Genomic DNA, 18,204 nt, shown 5'->3' with positions numbered 1-18,204 from the left:
CTGGTCTAGTCACGAACCACCTGCTGAGGGACAGATGGAGACATCTTTTCCACTGGCTGGAACTGGAACTTCCCCTAAAATCCACAGCCCTGTAACTCATCCTCTTATCTCTGACTCTCCCGAAATCAGAGACTCAGCTATTTCAACAGCAGGGACTTTTCTCTTTCTGTCCGTTCGACCCCTTACAAAAGAGCCAAAGCTTGAAAGAGGTGATTGGGTCAAGGGTGTTAGTTCGGGTTCAGGGAAAGGAGAGAAAGTGACAGCTTCTTGAGTCAGGCTAGATTCTGAGAAAGGCATTGCAGGAAGTTCTCCTCGGGGTCAGGGAGGCCTCCTGGGGGGGCATTGGGTGATCAGGCAGCATCATAACGTGTGGAAGGTCTCCAGAGGACAGATAGGGTTGAGGCAATGCCACCTCACAGAGAGAAGCAGCAAGAGACCACAATCGAGTCTGGGTTTAGACCATCCAGTGGCCCCAGCTCATCAGAAACTCTGGCGTGGGACTTACTTACACCAGGCTTTGCCTCACTTTCTGATACACACACACCAGATGCCTACGAGCCCCTCCCGTTTAGGAAAAGACCCCTTAGTAAGTCAGCCCTTTCTGTTTCTATGTACAGTGCCCCCTCTCCCTCCAACAGGACACAGAGCTATCCCCAGGCTCCCGTGCCTAGGAACAGAGTGTCTTTTCTGGAATGGTATCAGGATCGTCTATCAGGTCCAGGAGTGGGGACAGAATTCTTCACAGCCTTGGCAGGGCCCTAGCCATCCACAGAAAATAGCAGGGGCTTTTACAGCTGAAGCCTGGCAAGGCAATGGACAAAGGCTGCAGGAATAACCAATGGAGCAAAGGAAGGAGGCTCAGCTGGAGCAGCTGGAGAGGCCAGGCAGTGAGGCACAAACCTGCGGGAGCAGGTTTGGCTGAGTCTAAACCCACTACTCTTCCGACTTGGGACTGGGCACAACCAGCCCAGATTCCCAAGTGCCGGTCTCCCTTGGAACCCCAAGGATGGAGGCCAAGGCGCTGGGGGTATTTCTGGGGATAGGAGATGGGGGGTGCTGGACCAACTCCTGTTCTCCCCACCTGAGTGAAGTCAGGGGTGACTACTTCCTCCTCGTGGCTAGCTACTCTCCCAGGGACTCCAAACCGCTACTAAGAAAATGAAAGGGAGCAAATCAGAAGCAGCCACATGGCAACAGTCCTGTAAAGGGTCAGTGATCCTAACTTTCCGAAGGAGGTTGTCCCTTTCTCCCTGTCATCCTGCATCCCCACCTGACTCCCAGGGGCGACAGGGAAAACAAAGGCAGAGTCAGAGCAAAGGTGGGGAAGTCGTCCAGCTGCGGTTGCTCTGGCATCTGTTTACTGAAAAAATCCAAAACAAAATCTCAATGCTCCCACCCACTTCAACTTGCTGTGCATCTGTATCGGCTGTCTCCATGGATACTCCCACTTGAACCCTACCTCCTACACAAATCATAACAGTGTGTGGACCCCAGGTCAAGTGCAGCATTTCCACCCCTCAGGACCCCTTGCCATCCAGCCCCCCTGTCCACAACAACCAGGCCTCACCGCCAAGGGTCCCTGACCCCGCCAGGCCCCCAGATGCATTCGCCCAGTCCCACGCACTCGCTTCCAGCCAGTTCCCACATTCTGTAGATTCCTGGCTCACTTTTCCACTTCTAACTCAATGCCCTGTGAACACACCCCACAAACCAGCCAGGAACCGATGCCCTCGCTTCTATCCCTAGTAGCGTAGCTCCGGCCCTCCAAGCGTCTGTATCTGGAGGAAAAGGATAAGGCTTAGTTTTCCCCAGTCACAGCAGGCAGCTCAAAGAAACAGAACTTTCATGTTGGGCACCTAATTCCTTGGCAAGACTTTACTCCTGTAACTCCTGGTCTCTCCATCACTCCACCCAACACACCTCAAAGCCAGGCAGGTCAGACAGGGCTATTGACACAAAAGAGCCCTCAGGGGCCCCTCAGAGTCTGGACACGTGGGAGAGTCAGCCATGCATCATCCCACACTGGAAAGGGCAGAGGGAAAGACAGGAGGGAGTCCTCTGCCAGGCTCATGTCTTAGACAGTCAAAACCCAGACAATCACATGGCACGCTCCGTGCCTTGTGGTCGCTGGGATGTAGCCAAGAGGAGGACGGGCGTTCTTCCCTGGCATGTGCACGGGGTGGCCTCTGCTGGCAGACACAAGTTCACAGGATTGTTAGCTTCTTTGATAACTCTGTGGTGACCTATTTCCCCAAAGAAAAAGGAGGAAACGTAAACCGTTTTTCCCCAAGCTGAGCACGGGGGAAGGTAATCTCAAACACTGGGCACTTCGGGCTGTCTGGCCCTGCCCATCCATGGTCAGGCGGACATATACAATCCAAAGAGAAAGGGATGCAGGTGAAAGGCAGCAAATTCCGAGGAGGCCCTTGGGCCAAGCCTGTCAGGGTTTGCTCAGTTGTTCCTGGGCCCTCTCACACACATACACACACAGCAGCAGCACGCACACACATGCCTCAGCAAGTCAGGCTCCCAGAGCCAGAAAGTGGGAGGGGCCGAGCCATGAGTTAATCTATTTCCTGCTGACTTCTGGTATAAAGGGAGGCAGCTGCCTCCTTAGCAGCACAGCTGTATCTGGCTGCAGAGTCCAGGACACTGTCAAGAGAGAGACGCGCCCTCTTAGCATCGGAATCACCACAATCGGCGGCAGCAGCAGCAGCACAAACCTCCAGCCACACGGCAACTTGAGAACTTCAGGTAAGAGAAAAATAAACTCTCTCCATCTCTCCCTTTGGGTTGAGGTAGAGAATACCCTTCCACAGAATCTCCAAGTCCAAGCCCCCCACTTTGCCTCTGTCCACCCCCCACCCTGAGACCTGCTGCCCTAAGTTGCCCTCACCATAGCAGTGATTGCAGGATCTGAACCCGTCGTGGTTTCTTAATGAATTTTGCCCTTGTGTTTTCTTAGCACCTGTCAGCAGCAAACACAGGAAGCCCGGCCCATGGCTGGGATGTTGTCTCCCCTCTCCCTTCGCCATTCTTCTAGAATTATTCCCTCATCAGATTCTTTTGCACATCTCTAGGATGCACGTGTCTCCAATCTTTGCCAGCCTAGCTCTGGGCCTGGCTCTCCTCTTTGGTGAAGGATATGCCTTGCATCACCAGCAGTCTCAGGTGGCCGAACTGGCCACAGACTTCGGAGTGAAGGTGTTTCAGCAGGTGGCCCAGGCCTCCAAGGACCGCAACGTGGTTTTCTCACCCTATGGGGTGGCCTCAGTCCTGGCCATGCTGCAGCTGACTACAGGAGGAGAAACCAGGCAGCAGATCCATGCAGCGATGCAATTCGAGATTGAAGGTGAGAGATGGGGCAAAGGAGGAGGCAGGCACTCGCACATCCTTCACAGAACGGGGGTGTAGCCAACCAGAAGCAGAGGAAAGGCTGACTGCAGCGTAGCTGAGCCAACATCTGTACTGCCATGGCCCAGGGACTGCCATTCCCTGTGTCACTTGGCCCTTGACTAGTGGCAGAGTACACAGGTCAGCGATTTGGGTGTCAAAGTCTTGCATCACCACGTATTAGCTGCATAACTTTAGCTCCTCTGAGGGTCAGTTTCCTCACTCACAAATTGGGATTAATAAAAGTACCTAGTACAGCCCTGACTGGTGTGGCTCAGTGGGCCAGGCATTGTCCTGCAAACTGAAAGGTTGCGGGTTCGATTCCTGATCAGGACGCATGCCTGGGCTGAGGGCCCAGCCCCCTGGTTGAGGGCTTGCAGGGGGCAGCTGATTGATGTTTCTTTTCCCCTTTTTCTTCCTCCCATCCCCCCTCTCTAGAAATAAATGAATAAATAAAACTTTTTTAAAAAAAGAGCACCTAACACAGAGGGCTGCTGTAAGGACTAAAAAGAATTGTGTGTATGAAGTGCTTTGTGTAGCTATCATTATTGTTACAAGAAAAGATTAGGGTCTGTAAGCTAAAATCAGAAAAATATCCTAGCCCCCCAAAAGGGTTAAGACCTGAGATTTTTGAGAAAAAGAGGGGAATGCAGAAGAGATTAGGTTTAGAATGAACTCTCCTTCCAGACACACCTATTAGGAGAACAGAAGAGCCCCATCCACAAGGGCAGGGTGAGGTCTCTCACGGGGGCAGCTGGTCCAGCTGGGGCCCCTTGGCTGACCAGGAGCCTCATGTGTCCTTTCTCCCACCGGCACAGAGAAGGGCGTGGCCCCTGCCCTCCGTCAACTGTACAAGGAACTCATGGGGCCATGGAACAAGGACGAGATCAGCATTGCCGATGCCATCTTTGTGCAGCGGGATCTGAAGCTGGTTCAAGGCTTCATGCCTCATTTCTTCAGGCTGTTTCAGACCACAGTCAAGCAGGTGGACTTTTCAGAGATGGAGAGAGCCAGGTTCATCATCAATGACTGGGTGAAAAGACACACAAAAGGTGAGCAGGCAGGGAGAGGAGGTTGGTCCCTAAGAGCCTGCCAAGAAGGGGGATTTGGAAACAAATCCCAAATATCCCAACTGCTCCCTTTCAGCATCTCTTCTTTGTAGGCTAAAGGTCAGGTGCTTTAAGCATCACTGTCATATTTTCCAGAATTAGGCCCTCTCATGATCCAACTGTAAAGGTGTCCCTAAAAAGTGTTATAGGATTTCATTGGAATGTTAATAACCATGATGAGGAGTACACATGACCCATCAAGACTTCAGCTTAGGGAGCAGAGTGAGGGAAGACTTAAATTTCCAAGTCTGATCCTGGACAGGATCCCAGGCCCAAGAAAATGTGGTGAGCTAGGAGGCTTTGGAGTGTGTTGAAAACAGGTAGATCAGTTCACCTCAACTCCCAGGCTATCTTCTGACAGGATCGCTTCAACAAACACACATCCATTTGAGGCCTGGGAGCTGAAGGGATCTATATAAGGGGATTTAAAAACATATCTAGCTTCTGATCACCTGGTTTTCCCATAGGCATGATTAGTGACTTACTTGGTGAAGGGGCCGTGGACCAGCTGACGCGCTTGGTGCTGGTGAATGCCCTGTACTTCAATGGCCACTGGAAGACACCCTTCCCAGAGCTGGGCACCCACCACCGCCTCTTCCACAAGTCTGATGGCAGCACCGTCTCGGTGCCCATGATGGCTCAGACCAACAAGTTCAATTACAGTAAGTGCCAGACTCCCTTCCCCAAGTCCCTACTGGAAGTCATCCCTGGGCGTCCTCCTCTAGAGGAGGAGGAACCCTGGAACATACCTCAGCTTTAACAAACGCATCCCAAATAAGAAACATTAGGATAATTGGAGCGGCAGAAGTAGCTTCATTTGATACAAGATGAAGCTGAAATCCAGCAATCCCCTCAGGCCCACATTTGACCATTGAACCCTGTCTCTCATCCTCAGGTGTTTCTAGAGTGATTACAAATCCTGCTGGGGCGGGGGGGGGGGGGGGGGGGGGGGGGAGGGGGGACAGCGGCTATGTGAAAGTTGAGACGAAGGAGAGGAGGGTTGGAATGAATTAGTGGCTGGGTATGGGGGAGGGGAGTGAATATAAAGAAAGCCAGAAAGAAACAGAAGCCAAAAGGCACGGAATTGGTAGAAAACAAGGGAAATGGAAATGAAAACACTGAACAGGGGAGTGGCGGGTATGGGACCATCAGAAGCCAGATGGAGAGCTGGCTTCCAGGAAGAGTGGAGGGACAGAAGAATCTGTGGAAAACCCAGTGCTGGGTCAGAATCCACAAGAGCTGGAGCCATTTCAGTGTGCCGTCTCGGTGTCTTCACAGCTGAGTTTTCCACCCCCGATGGCCATTTCTACGACATCCTGGAATTGCCCTACCACGGGGACACCCTCAGCATGTTCATTGCTGCTCCGTATGAAAAGGAGGTGCCTCTCTCTGCCCTCACCAACATTCTGGATGCCCAGCTCATCAGCCAGTGGAAAGGGAATATGACCTGCCTGCCCCGTCTCCTGGTTCTGCCCAAGTAAGCCCCACCCCCTGCTAACGCCCTAACCCTTCTATCTCCTGCCTCCACTCTCTCCTAAAAGCACCACCCCCACATTGATTTTCCCAAATGTGATGCTTGCAGGGCAGGGTCATGTGTGGGAGGCTGATGGGAAACACTCTGGCCTGGGTTTGATTAAGATTTCTTTCCTCATCCCATTTCTGCTGGAGGGCAAGGAGTTTTCTAGGCTGTGCCCTGGCATAACCCTCTCTCAAAAATATACAGCAAAAGCCAGAGAAATGATAGAGGTGGGAGCTAAATCTGCCTTCACTTTCTTATTAATGCCCCTCGCTCCCACCTCCATCTCCCGAAGTCAACATCCAAACAATGGGGACAAAAGGAATAACTTCTGCAGATGGAGTGGCTGGAACTGTAGCTTCTAGCTGGCTTCCAACAAAGCAAGTTTTTAAAATCCTTCTGCAGAAGCCAACGGGGTGGAGAAGGCCGAGGCTGGTAATTCCAGAATCGTAGGGAAGGAAACCTCCCACCTACCATGCTTACCTCAAATCTCCGTACACTATAATGTTAGGCTCTGGGGAAGAGAAAATTTGAGTTGGTTTGTTCTCTCCCTCTCTTTTCTTCTCTCCCTCCCTCCCTCTCTCAAAAATCGAGGTAACTAGCTAGCTGTGCCCTGATGGGAAGCGGAGAGCACCCTGAAGACTCGCAGCTCCAGTCCTCTTCAGGGTTAACTCTCAGAAATGAGATCTACAGAGCAGATTTTTGTTCAAACAGCCTTGCAGGAGAATTTGCCCATGCCCCCTCGCCCCGCCCCCAGCCAGACTGAATAACTACTGCCTTATTTGAGGAAAGTAATTAGTCATAAGTTCAAGAGGGTTGGGAGATTGCAAAAGAATGTTCATTAATATTAGAACCTCTAGCCAGCAGAGAGGCTTTGAAAAAAGATTTGAAGTAACAAGCCTCCCTCTTTTACCGTCACATCAGCCCAGTCCTGTCAGGCTGCTGGGGTGATGCCTGGCAGGGACGTGGAGAGGTGGCCGGAGGTAGCCTGAGCTTAAGCTGTTTCCTTTTCCTGTCTATAGGTTCTCCCTTGAGAGTGAAGTTGACCTCAGGAGGCCCTTGGAGAATTTGGGGATGACTAACATGTTTAGTCCAGGCCAGGCGGACTTCTCGAGTTTTTCAGGTAAGAGGTTTTCATTTCACTCTCTTATCCTGGTGGACTGTGAGGCCCCTTAGGGGACAAAGGAGCTTTTCCCTGAAAACCGTGGCTGATGTACTCGTGCATCCATCCATTTCAGATCAAGAGCTTCTCTACGTATCGCAGGCGCTGCAAAAAGTGAAGATCAAGGTGAATGAGAAGGGCACAGTGGCATCCTCCTCTACAGGTGAGTCGGGCTTTGGTGAGGCCTGGCAAGTCTCAGCCCAAGGCTTACAGGAGGGGCCGCTGTGGCACCCAAACCCAGGATGAACCCCCGGCGCTCTACTCTACTAAGCATCTCCTAAAAGCAGCACTTCCCGTGCGGGAGTATCACCTTTTCCTCACCAGTGTTTCTCGGCCTAGAAAACGGGCCCAAAGGCTCCTGAGGTCCCCTGAATTTGAAAGGCTTCCTAAAGGAAAGCTCCTGGGTTGCTCTCACAGGGGCTAAATCAACTTAAGGAACTTGCTTATCAATACGGCCTGAAAGGGTTGTAAATCTCTGTTTGTAATAGAGCAGCTGACAGATCTCTTCCAAACTCCTGGAGAAAATCAGGCCTCAGAGGACGTCCCTAAACTTTTAGGGTTCATGTCCAACAGAACAACGGGGCCTCCTAAAAATCAGCCCCCAGTGTTGCTACCAGACGGAAGGCTGATGTCAATGGATCACTTGTGACCAATCCAGGAAGCAGTGCTGACGTCTCTCTGTTCTAAGACACTGTCCCCTCTCTTCCAGCCATTACTGTCTCAGCCCGAATGGCCCCCGAGGAGATCATCATGGACAGACCCTTTCTCTTTGTGGTGCGGCACAACCCCACAGGTGAGCCCGGGCCCATGATGCCCTCCCCCCACTTAGGGTACCAGTCCATTCAGGTGTAGACACCGCTTTTACCCTGGGGCTCTAGGCAAGAAACCCGTGGCTCTGTTCCTCTTCCTCTCCTCAGAGGCAGTGCTTTATCACAGACGGCTGTGCCAGGACCCCAGTCCTAGCTGTTACTACAGCTGCTGTGACTCCAGACATCTCCTTCATCTTCTCACATCTTAGTTCATCCATAAACCTCAAGCTTGGTGAGCCATGCCATTCCTTCCAATTCTCATCTGTGATTCTTCCATCCTCAGGAACAGTCCTTTTCATGGGCCAAGTAATGGAACCCTGACCGTGAAACCCTCATCTGGGACAGAACTGGAGATGTATCAGAGAAGAAGAAACTCTGAAGAAAAGAACTTCTATTTTAATTAATCTTTCTGGAAAAAAGAGAAGACATTTGCCTTTTTTTGTTTTTTGTTCTTAAATGGTAAATCTGCCTTCTAGACCTCAGCCTCTCCCGAGGGAAGAGAAAGAGGACCTCTCCGTAAAAGTCCCCAGTGGAGACCCCGGGAGGGACCTCTGACGCATGGCTCCCGGAAGGTGGCCAAGCCAGACTGTGAGACTCTCAGAGCCACTTGTGCAGATGCTTCTGCCCATCGCTCTGCCTGCTCGGGTCTTCCACCTGGATCCCACCGAGGCCTGGCAGGGTGACACCTCAAGGCTTCCAGGAGCTTTCGTGTGCTTGGTAGCAACTATTTGTGTTCCAGGCACGTTGCCATCACTTTTGCACTGTCTGCCACTGCTGAGGAGGCTGGCAGCAGGCCAGAGAAGACCAGTGGGAGAGACACTCTTCAACTGCAAGGTTCGCCCTCCTCCGCTCAGAGGCGCTGTGGGACGGCAGAGCGATTGCCCACCCGGCGCAGAGATCCACCCCAGCCGTCTCCCTCCCCAGAAACAGCGAGCATATGTTATTTCAGAGTGTAGGTGACTTGTTTACTTATAGAAGCAGGTTTCTGCTTCCCACAAACTTTATTTTGCAGGAATAGAGGAAGAAGGTATGCCTGGCTCTTGGCTCCAGTCTCCTAGTGGGGAGGGTGGGATGCCAGAGGAGTGCTTGAATATTTATCACATTCTTGGGTGCCTGTTAGAGAGAAAGAGGACTATCAAGAAAAGCATATTACTTAAACTTGCTTAGAGTGTTCCTTTGTTGGTCTGTGTCATTGCATCTCAGGAGTCTGGCCACTTATCTGCCATGCCCCTGTGGGCAGCGAGCACAAGGGGCTCACACTGCCACCTTGTGGCTGCCTGAAGCCCATCGCTCTTCTTTTCCTTGCCTTTGCACAGGATGAGTTAGGACCCCTGCCAAGATTATCCAACTTCATCCACTTTAGGGACCAAAAGGATGTGGTGGGTGAGAGAGATTAGCATGAAGACCGAGTGGTTTCAAAATTTTCCAATATATTTAGGAGCAGGAGTGCAAGCGGATGCACGACCTAGCAGGACAGAACTTTCCTCAATTATAGGGTGACTCACAGCTGCATTGGTGACTCACTTCAGTGTGTCATTTCCGGCTGCTGTGTGTGAGCAGTGGATACGTGAGAGAGAGAAAGGGAGAGAGAAAATGAGAGGGAATGAGGGAAAGAGACAGCGAATTTGGGCTCAACTACCTTAGTCAGATAATCTTTCTGAAAACTAACTAAGCTAGGGGGTATGGCATGAAGACCAGTTTGTTGAAGAACTGCACATAGATGTTGAATGAATGCAATCTGAAAGAACCCCCACCTTCCCACTCTGCAGTGAGAAATCTCGTTTTTTTTTCTTTTTTCATTATGCACTGGACTGTGATATCCACAAGCCATACTCACAAAGGTTACCCAAATGTGGGGTCCGATGTTCTCGAAATTGTGTTGAACTATGTGCTTTTCTCACTTCTGATATATAAAAAGTAAAAATGTTTTTTAAATTAAATAAATAAATAAAAAGAATATTCTAAAACAGTCCTCGCACCTACTTTCCACGTTTCACACAGTACCAAGTCAACATTCTGCCAGTTCACAGCCCTGTCAGGTGAAAGGGACCTTAGGAAAGTCACGCACACAGGCCCAGGCGTGCTGACTTCCCACGGGTGAATCCACGGGGCTGGCTACTGGGGCTCAGCAAGAAGGCCCCTGGGACATGTTGCATGGGCATGAGTCTTCCTTTGGGCATCATCCTGAAAAAGGAGAAAGGGTTCCCCAAACTCCTTCCACCATCAGGCAGGCCTGCTCACACACACTGTCCCTGTGGGTTCCCCTCTCCACTCATGCCACTTCCTCCTACGACCAAATGCCCCCTCCCCTGCACCTACCCTCTCTCCATTTCTCAAAACCAGACAGAGTCCATTATCTCCAGCCAGCACTCCCACGGATCCGGTCAACATCATCGCACTCTGGTTGGCATTTACTGATTTTTCCTTTCCCTGGTGTTTAACAGTGCTCTCATTCTTGTATGCTCAAGTGTGCGTGGTACCCCCACCCCCATCCACATATCGGGTTCCTTGAAAACAAGGCCCTTTTGTTATCCACACTCGTCATATCCTCCTTAAAATGGCACCCTGAAAAGTCTTTTATTTTCTTCCTCTAGTATCTTGAAGACTTTTCCCAGAAGACATATATACTCCAACTAGTTTCTGTTTATATAATCAAAAAAATTTTTAACTGAAAAATTACCAAGAATTATCTGTCAAAACTGTGTGCCTTCCTTCTCCAGGACCCTCAAGACAAGACTGATGGATCTCGCCTCTGGGATCCTAGGTCATATCTAAATAGAAAGGAATGACCGTCTGCGGGGGGAGGGGTACTGGTCAAAACACTGTCTGGTAGTTAAGAGGTAATGAGTTCTCTGTCCCTAGAAGTGTTCTAGGAAAGCCAGGGTGACCACTTGGTGGGGATGCTTCAGTAGTCAGCGTATAAGATGAGGTGATCTCTTTTAAGCGATAAAGAACGCACGCTTGTTGAAAGACATTCAAACAGTTCAAAGGGTAAAAGTGAGAACTTAGTAGGCCGCAGGTTCTTCGGTGTTTTCTCAGAACTTTGTGCAGCATTTATAAGAATATTTAAAACATTTGTTACTTTTACACGAGATCATTATATATATATTATATACATTTATCAGATGTAATATATATATGCACACACACACACTCCTGCAGCTTGCTTTATTTACCTAATGATATATCCTACACACGTGTCCCTAATTCTTTTTACCAGCTGCGTATGTAGATGTACGATAACTCCTTAACCACTGCAAACAGACATTTTGGATTTCATGGCTTTCAGAACTGCCCTCGTCGTCACCAACAACGCTGAGATGGATACCCTTCCCTGTTCATCCCTGTCTGTGTGCTTGTGCATCCACAGAATAACTCCCTAGACGTGGGACGAAGGACATCCCAATCCTGCAATTCTGTGATTCTGGTAATGTAAACATTTCCAAATGGTACAAAACAATCAAAAGTGATCTTTGCTGGGTTAGAATCTTAACTTTGCTCAAGCTTCCATAAGCCTTCCCAACTTTCCTAAAAAAAAAAAAAAAGCTCACTACCATAAATAAAAATAAATTTTAGACATTGAAGTAAAAAGAACCTTCTTATTTTCATTCTCTCTAAAATGATGTTAGACTTTCTCGGAGCAAATTCTGACCATGGTGTAAATCCAGGAATGGCAATCATTCATATACTTGCTCCCCAGTCACTGACACGTGCTGAAGGCCGCCTCACTGCTCTTGGCGCTCCTGCTTCCGTCTCAGGCTTCGTCAGGGGCATTCTTGGGTGCTCCAGCGGGACGCACTAAGACAGCAATTTTCAACTGGTGTGCCACAGAATTCTTAAAATGTGCAACACCTATTTAGTCAGAGGCACTGACCTCTTTTCCCTTAGATTGTCTAGTAAAAAAATGAAAACAGCCAACACAACAGTAGCTTGTGTGAATGAATCAAAATTATGCCTTTTTTTTTTTCAGATGAGCAAAAACTGTTACATTTTTTGGTGTGCTGCAGAATTTTAGTGACAGTGCACATATGCCATGGGATGGAAAAGGTTGGACGTGCTGCACTAAAATATTCAAAGCAGATGTGCTCATAGGACACCTCTTCCTGATGGGTTCCTCTCTTCAGGTTTGCCTTCTTCAGCCTCTCTCTTCGCCAAAAGCTGACATAGTCAGAGGGACCAAAGCCCATTCAAGTCTGGAAGGAAGGCTTCCATCTCTCCTTAGAAGGAGAGATCCAGGGCAAGACCCAGAGGAAAGAAGGCCCGGAATGGGTGTCTCACTAAAGTTACTCTCAGATTTAGGGAGAAATTCTCTTTTCACCTCAGTGAGTTTTTCATCTTTCTTTTCCTGTGCAACTGGCAAGCTTTGTAGGACCAGGATATGGTTGTAGAAGTAGAGAAAAAAAGGCCAAACAGGGCCTTTGGCTTACTTCTGTCTTAGACCATAGATGCAAAAACTTGGTGTGGCTTAATCCAGCTCACAAGATACTTCTGCACTGAGATGTGTGGTGAGAACTTCAGCTGGTACTCAAGTATTCCTCTTCCTGCAGGAATAAGTCCTTCCTCTTGTACAGATCCCCCTCCGGGCTCATAACGGTGCCTGGGGTCATGAAGACAACAGCCCAAGAATTCGGGGACACCAGGACCCAGATATATCTTTCATCCTCTTTATACTCTGAAAATATGACCAATTCCAGGTAGTGGCTGAGGAGTTACCCATCTGTAACAAATGTGCTTAGAAACCAAAAAAGCCTCTTTTTTTCTCTACAAGATGCTTCAAAAAGTGGAACAAGTGAGCCTTAATTCTGCAGTATACAGTTCAAAAACAGTCTATACATGCTGAGAGGTCTCAGAAGAAAAGAGTTCTTCAGAAGGTCTTGTGACAGCAGAGGGCATTTGCTCCAGAAAGTGTCCCATTTTAACAGTGCCCTCTATTTTTTCAGATATTCTGAGGACAAAGATGGTGATGCAGCCTCACAGGCTTTGCCTGGGCCCCCTCCTCCATCGTCCCAAGTCTCTTTTCCTCTCTTTATTTCTTTAGAGATAAAAACCCAACAAACTCTGCTTCCAGCATCATTACTGCAGATTTCTTGTAAACTTCACACAGTGGAATTACTCATCAGCCTGCCCAAGTATGTGCAATGAGTATGAACTTTGTAAATCCCTCAATGGCAAAAAGTATTTTATCAGAGTGAAACTTGTCAAGGAAACACCATCTGTTTCAAAATCATTTTAAAAAGATGGTTCCTCAGTTTTAGTAAGGTTTGTTGTACTAATAGCAGCAAACATTATGCAGAGACAAGGAAACTAAGACTGGAGAGAAGTTGAATGACTTGCTGCTGTTATTGTTACTTAGCCCCAGGCAGTGGGGCACGCCGGTGCTCCTCGCCCCTGCACCCTCTGTATGCCTTCTCGATGCCTATCTGCATGGCGCCTGTGAACACAGGTCCCCCGAGCACACAGCACAGCTCTGCTGAAGCCAGGGGCAAAGGGGCTGCCCTCAGGTGCGGTCACCTCACCGGCACATCCGGCACTTACACCTTTGCCTGACTAGCCTGACCACCAGCGTCCTGAAGGTAGCCTTTGGTCCTTAGCCACCAGATGTCGCTTTGACTCCAGTCTTCCTTGCAAACCTTTCCAGAAACAAAGCAGCTGTGGGTTCCACCAAAATCTTGCCAAGTTTGAATTCCATTCAATTTAGTAAGTGTTTATTTAAAAGCGTAACTTTAGACTGGGTGCTGTGAAACACTTTTTACAAAGCGTAAGTGATGTTTTTGACTATCAAGTATCTAAGGAGAATAGACACCAAAAAGCTGAAATGCTACGTGAGTCACTGCGAACATGATTGAAAGGAACATTGTAGAAATGATCACCGTAGTCTAGATTGGAGCGTAAAGGCTCCGCAGGAGTGGCTGCTTGACTGAAGCTTAAAGGATGAATAAGATGAATTGAGGTCCACTGGGGAGGGAATAGCAGGCCATTCCAGAAAACAGTGTGAACAAAATCCCAAAGGAAAAACTAACAGTAAGGCAGTTTCAAGGAACACACCTGAGGGTGAAATCCCAAGGTGCCAGGTTGGTTTGTAGACTGCTGCCTTCCTCCTCTGCTAACCCAGCCAGCTGTCTCTCCCTCTTCCATATAGCCTTCCAGAGTCTGGTCAGGTGAGTCTGATCGAGGTGCCTTGAATAGCCATGCTTTCATGTTACTCAGAATGTCCCAGACTTACATTCTGCAAGACTAGGAAAAAGCAGTGACATTGACCACAGTGGGGAACCTAGAGATGGGATAGTTTCAGGAAAAGGCAAGAGGAAGTAACTCTTTTTGGCCAATAAAATTTGACACGACAATGGAATTTTCAAATGGGTAATCCAATATTCATTTATTCAACAAGTATCAGGTACCTGTTGCATTGTCAGGCACTGTGCTAGGCACAGTAGAAATACCAAAAGAAGAGCCCTGGCTGGTGTAGCTCAGTGGATTGAGCACGGACCTGCGAACCAGAGGATCATGGTTCGATTCCCAGTCAGGGCACATGCCTGGGTTGCAGGCTGGTTCCCTGCAGGCCAACTCCCAGCAGGGGATGCACGAAAGGCAACCATACATCGATGTTTCTCTCTCTCTCCTTCCCCTCTAAAGATAAATAAATCTAAAAATAAAAAAATAAATAATAAATAATAATTAAAAAAGAAATAGCAAAAGAAGATAGTTTATCATCTAGCAGGAATAATAAGTATTAAATATGAAATTAGAATTTAGCATATTTTGGATGAGAAGATTTAAATATATAGGTTTGACAATGATCATAATTGAAACTAATCAATAAGCACTGTCCAGCGTGCTATGAAGAAGCAAAAGATGAGTAAGACACCACCCATAAACAAACAAGCAAAAAAAGACACTGCCCAACAGGGAGCTTATAGACCAGCTGGAGAGATGAGGCCAACCCACATATTCAGCCAGTGGACAATGTAGTAGGAGTGGTACCAGTGGCAATGTTGGGTTCAGTGAGGGCACTGGTGTGATCTGGGGCCATACCACTGCTACCTCAGGAATTTCACCCTACGACCCTCTGCTATAGTCTTTCCTATCCTCCATCACCCTATCTCCACCTCATTCCTTCCTGGACCTAAGTCCTGGTGAATATGTGGATTGTCCAACTCCAGCAGAAATGCCTATGCTGCGGGTGCAAAGAAGGCTGCAAAAGCCAATACCTGGACATTTTAAACGCTATACTGGGAGGTTATTCTAGCTCCCCTAGACTCATAAGGTGGAGATTCCTAAACCCTAGCAAGGGGGTTTAGAGCCTGGGAGGCGAAAAAGAATGGTAAGCATCTACCACAGAAAGTATTTTAATTGTCAGGACTGCTAGGAACATCATATGATAAGATCCCAATTGCTCAGTTTTTAAAAAAGGCATATAAAAAAACAGAGATGACTGCAAATGACATCATCAGGGAACTACAAACTATTTAAAAAGTACACAGTCCTGCATGGGTGGCTCAGCTGATTGGAGTGTCATCCCATATGCAGAAGGCCGCAGTCCCAGACGGTGCTTATTGGGGAGGGCAGGCAACTGATTGGTGTATTTCTCTCTCTTTTTTTATCCATCTTTCTCTTTCTTTTTTCTTTCTTTTCTTTCTTCCTTTCTCTCTCTCTCTTCCTTCTTTCTTCTTCCTTCCTTCTTCTCTTTCTCTCTTTCTCTCTACCTATCTACCTATCTATCTCTCCATTCCCCCTTCCTCTCTCTCTGAAATCAATAAACATCTCCTCAGGTGAGGATTTTAAAAAAAGAATGCTCAAAAAATAGGTGCAGAGAGTATCACAAGAGGGCGAAACTCAGATAATAGACTTATAGAGATGAGAGGCTTCGGAGGTCATTGGGCCGCTCTCCCAGCCGCTGCAGGAGCCCCTCCACAACCAGGTGGAGGCCGCGGTGGCGCCAGCACGGTCTGCAGAGCGACAGTGCAAATGCCATCCACACCTAGGAAAGAGAATCTCACCTCCGGCACAGTTCCATTTAACGAAACTAAAATTTAGCATATTTTGGGTGAAAATGTTATTTATTTATTTTATTTTATTTTTTATTAAATGTATTGGGGTGACAGTGGTTAACAAGATTATATAGGTTTCACCCAGACTGGTGTGGCTCAGTCACAAAGCCAAAGGTCACTGGTTCGATTTCCAGTCAGGGCACATGCCTGGGTTGTGGGTATGTCCCTGTTGGGGACATGTGAGAGGCAACGATGGATCAATGTTTCTCTCCCTCCCTTTCCCCTCTCTCTAAAAAATAAATGAATAAAACCTTTGAAAATAAACAACGAAAGATGAATAAGATGCCATCCAGTGAGGAGCTTACAATCCAGCTAGAAAAAAGAGACCAACTCACATATGCAACTACTTTCATTCTTCTCTCTTCTCTTCCACTTAGATGAGCGATCAGCTTCAGCTGATTGGACCCTTCCAGGTATCTCTCCAATTCGTCCCTCTGTACTTCTTCCTTGGGCCTGGATTCTCCAAACTGCTTCCTAGATGATCTTCCAGCCTTCCACTCATCCTCTCAAGTTGTCCCCCCATTACTCTAAGATTAATTTTCTTAAAATTGTTTTCACCAAGTTATTCACTTGTTCAGACAACCATAACAACTCCCAACTGTGCGCTGCATGAAATCTGAACTCATCCACAGGAACAGGCTGTATTGGATTTACCAACTCACAGATTCTCTACATTCATTGTTCACTAACAATGAATAAATCCAATCTGGCCCTGGCTGGTGTGGCTCAGTTGGTTGGAGCATTGTCCCATAGCCAAAAGGTCATGGGTTCAGTTCCTGGTCAGGGCACATGCCTGGGCTGGGGGTTCAGTCCTGGCTGGCCAGAGTTGCCGAGAGGCAGCTGATCGATGTTTCTCTCTCACGCCCATGTTTCTCTCCATCTTTCCCTCCTTTCCCCTCTCTCTAAAATCAACAAGCAGGTAAAAAAGAAGAAAACAAATCAAATCCAATGTTTTCTAAATAGTCTAAACCACTTAAGCTCTATGATTCTACATGAGCAAAATCCATATTTCTAACAATTCTCTCAAGAATCTTATCTTTTCTGCAGGTAGGAATACCACACTGAGACAACGAATCCCAGAAAGTGTCAGCTTTCTGAGGGGTGCAGGGGCTTACACCTCTACAGCCTCCAAACTTCCGCTGGCTGTTGCCTTGCTGCCTGCTTTACCCATTTCACTTCTCATTACTCCTCTGTATACAACCCTCTCCTCTCCCCAACAAGAGAGGACACATCTCTTTTCACTCGTTTTGTTTTCCACCCTTCTTACACACTCCCATTCCTTCTTTTCACTCCATTCTGATTTACTCTTTCTAAATCTAATTTGCTTTACTGATATTATTCTTCACCTAAAAAAAACCACCAAGATAATTCAGCCACTGTCCTTACTATTGGCAAGCCTAAGGTATAGGCAGAGGAGAAAGGAAAACGAAAAAGAAAGGTAGAAAAAATAGAAGTAGAAGACAGAATTTGGGAAAAGGAAATAATGACAATTGCTGCCATTACCAAGTGTTTAAAATGTGCCAGATACTTTCTATACACCCTCAGAACAATCCTGATCTCCTATCTTCAAGTTTAAAACAAGGAAATGGAGAGTGAAATGATTCATCTGAGGCTAGTAAGAGTCAGAAACCAGACTGCATCCCAGGTGAATTAAGCCCATCCTCTTGCAACTAGAGAATATTATCTCCATAACAAAAAGTAATAAAAGAGGAATAGAAAGTGGAGACAGGTCAGATCTTTCCAACAATTGCTCTGAGTGCTACTAAAAAAAAATTATAGTGCCCTGGCTGGTGTAGCTCAGTGGATTGAGCACAGGCTTGCAAAACAGAGGATCACGGTTTGATTCCCAGTCAGGGCACATGCCTGGGTTGCAGGCCAGTTCCCAGCAGGGGACGCACAAGAGGCAGCCATACATTAATGTTTCTCTCCCTCTTTCCTTCCCTTCCCCTCTAAAGATAAATAAATAAAATCTTAAAAAAATTATAGCACCATTAGTTACCAACAATTATCTAGAGATAGCCATTAAGTTTTCAGCATGACAAAATTTAAGATTTTCTCTTATATGCAAACCCCTTTACCTTCCTACATGGATACACACACATTGGCATACACACTCACACATGCACATCCTCAGCTAAAAAGCTTGTATTAAACTTTGCATCCTCTT

General features: G+C 47.7%; 1 protein-coding gene across 1 annotated transcript; it reads left to right on the top strand.

The window, feature by feature from the left end:
* The first annotated feature begins 2,604 nt into the window (after nt 1–2,604).
* SERPINE1 (serpin family E member 1) lies at nt 2,605–9,941 on the top strand. Its single transcript, XM_037054860.1, has 9 exons — nt 2,605–2,754; nt 3,081–3,352; nt 4,212–4,445; nt 4,970–5,164; nt 5,781–5,979; nt 7,041–7,141; nt 7,257–7,343; nt 7,890–7,973; nt 8,273–9,941. Exons 2-9 carry the CDS (start codon nt 3,082–3,084, stop codon nt 8,308–8,310), a joined length of 1,209 nt encoding a protein of 402 aa, XP_036910755.1. The 5' UTR covers nt 2,605–2,754; nt 3,081; the 3' UTR covers nt 8,311–9,941.
* Nucleotides 9,942–18,204: the final 8,263 nt, after the last annotated feature.

This window comes from Sturnira hondurensis, unplaced genomic scaffold (assembly GCF_014824575.4).
Source record: "Sturnira hondurensis isolate 20B ecotype Veracruz unplaced genomic scaffold, ASM1482457v3 Scaffold0008380, whole genome shotgun sequence".
Classification (NCBI taxonomy): domain Eukaryota; kingdom Metazoa; phylum Chordata; class Mammalia; order Chiroptera; family Phyllostomidae; genus Sturnira; species Sturnira hondurensis.
The sequence above is the reverse complement of the archived record's forward strand: the minus strand, read 5'-3'. Positions and strand labels throughout refer to the sequence as shown.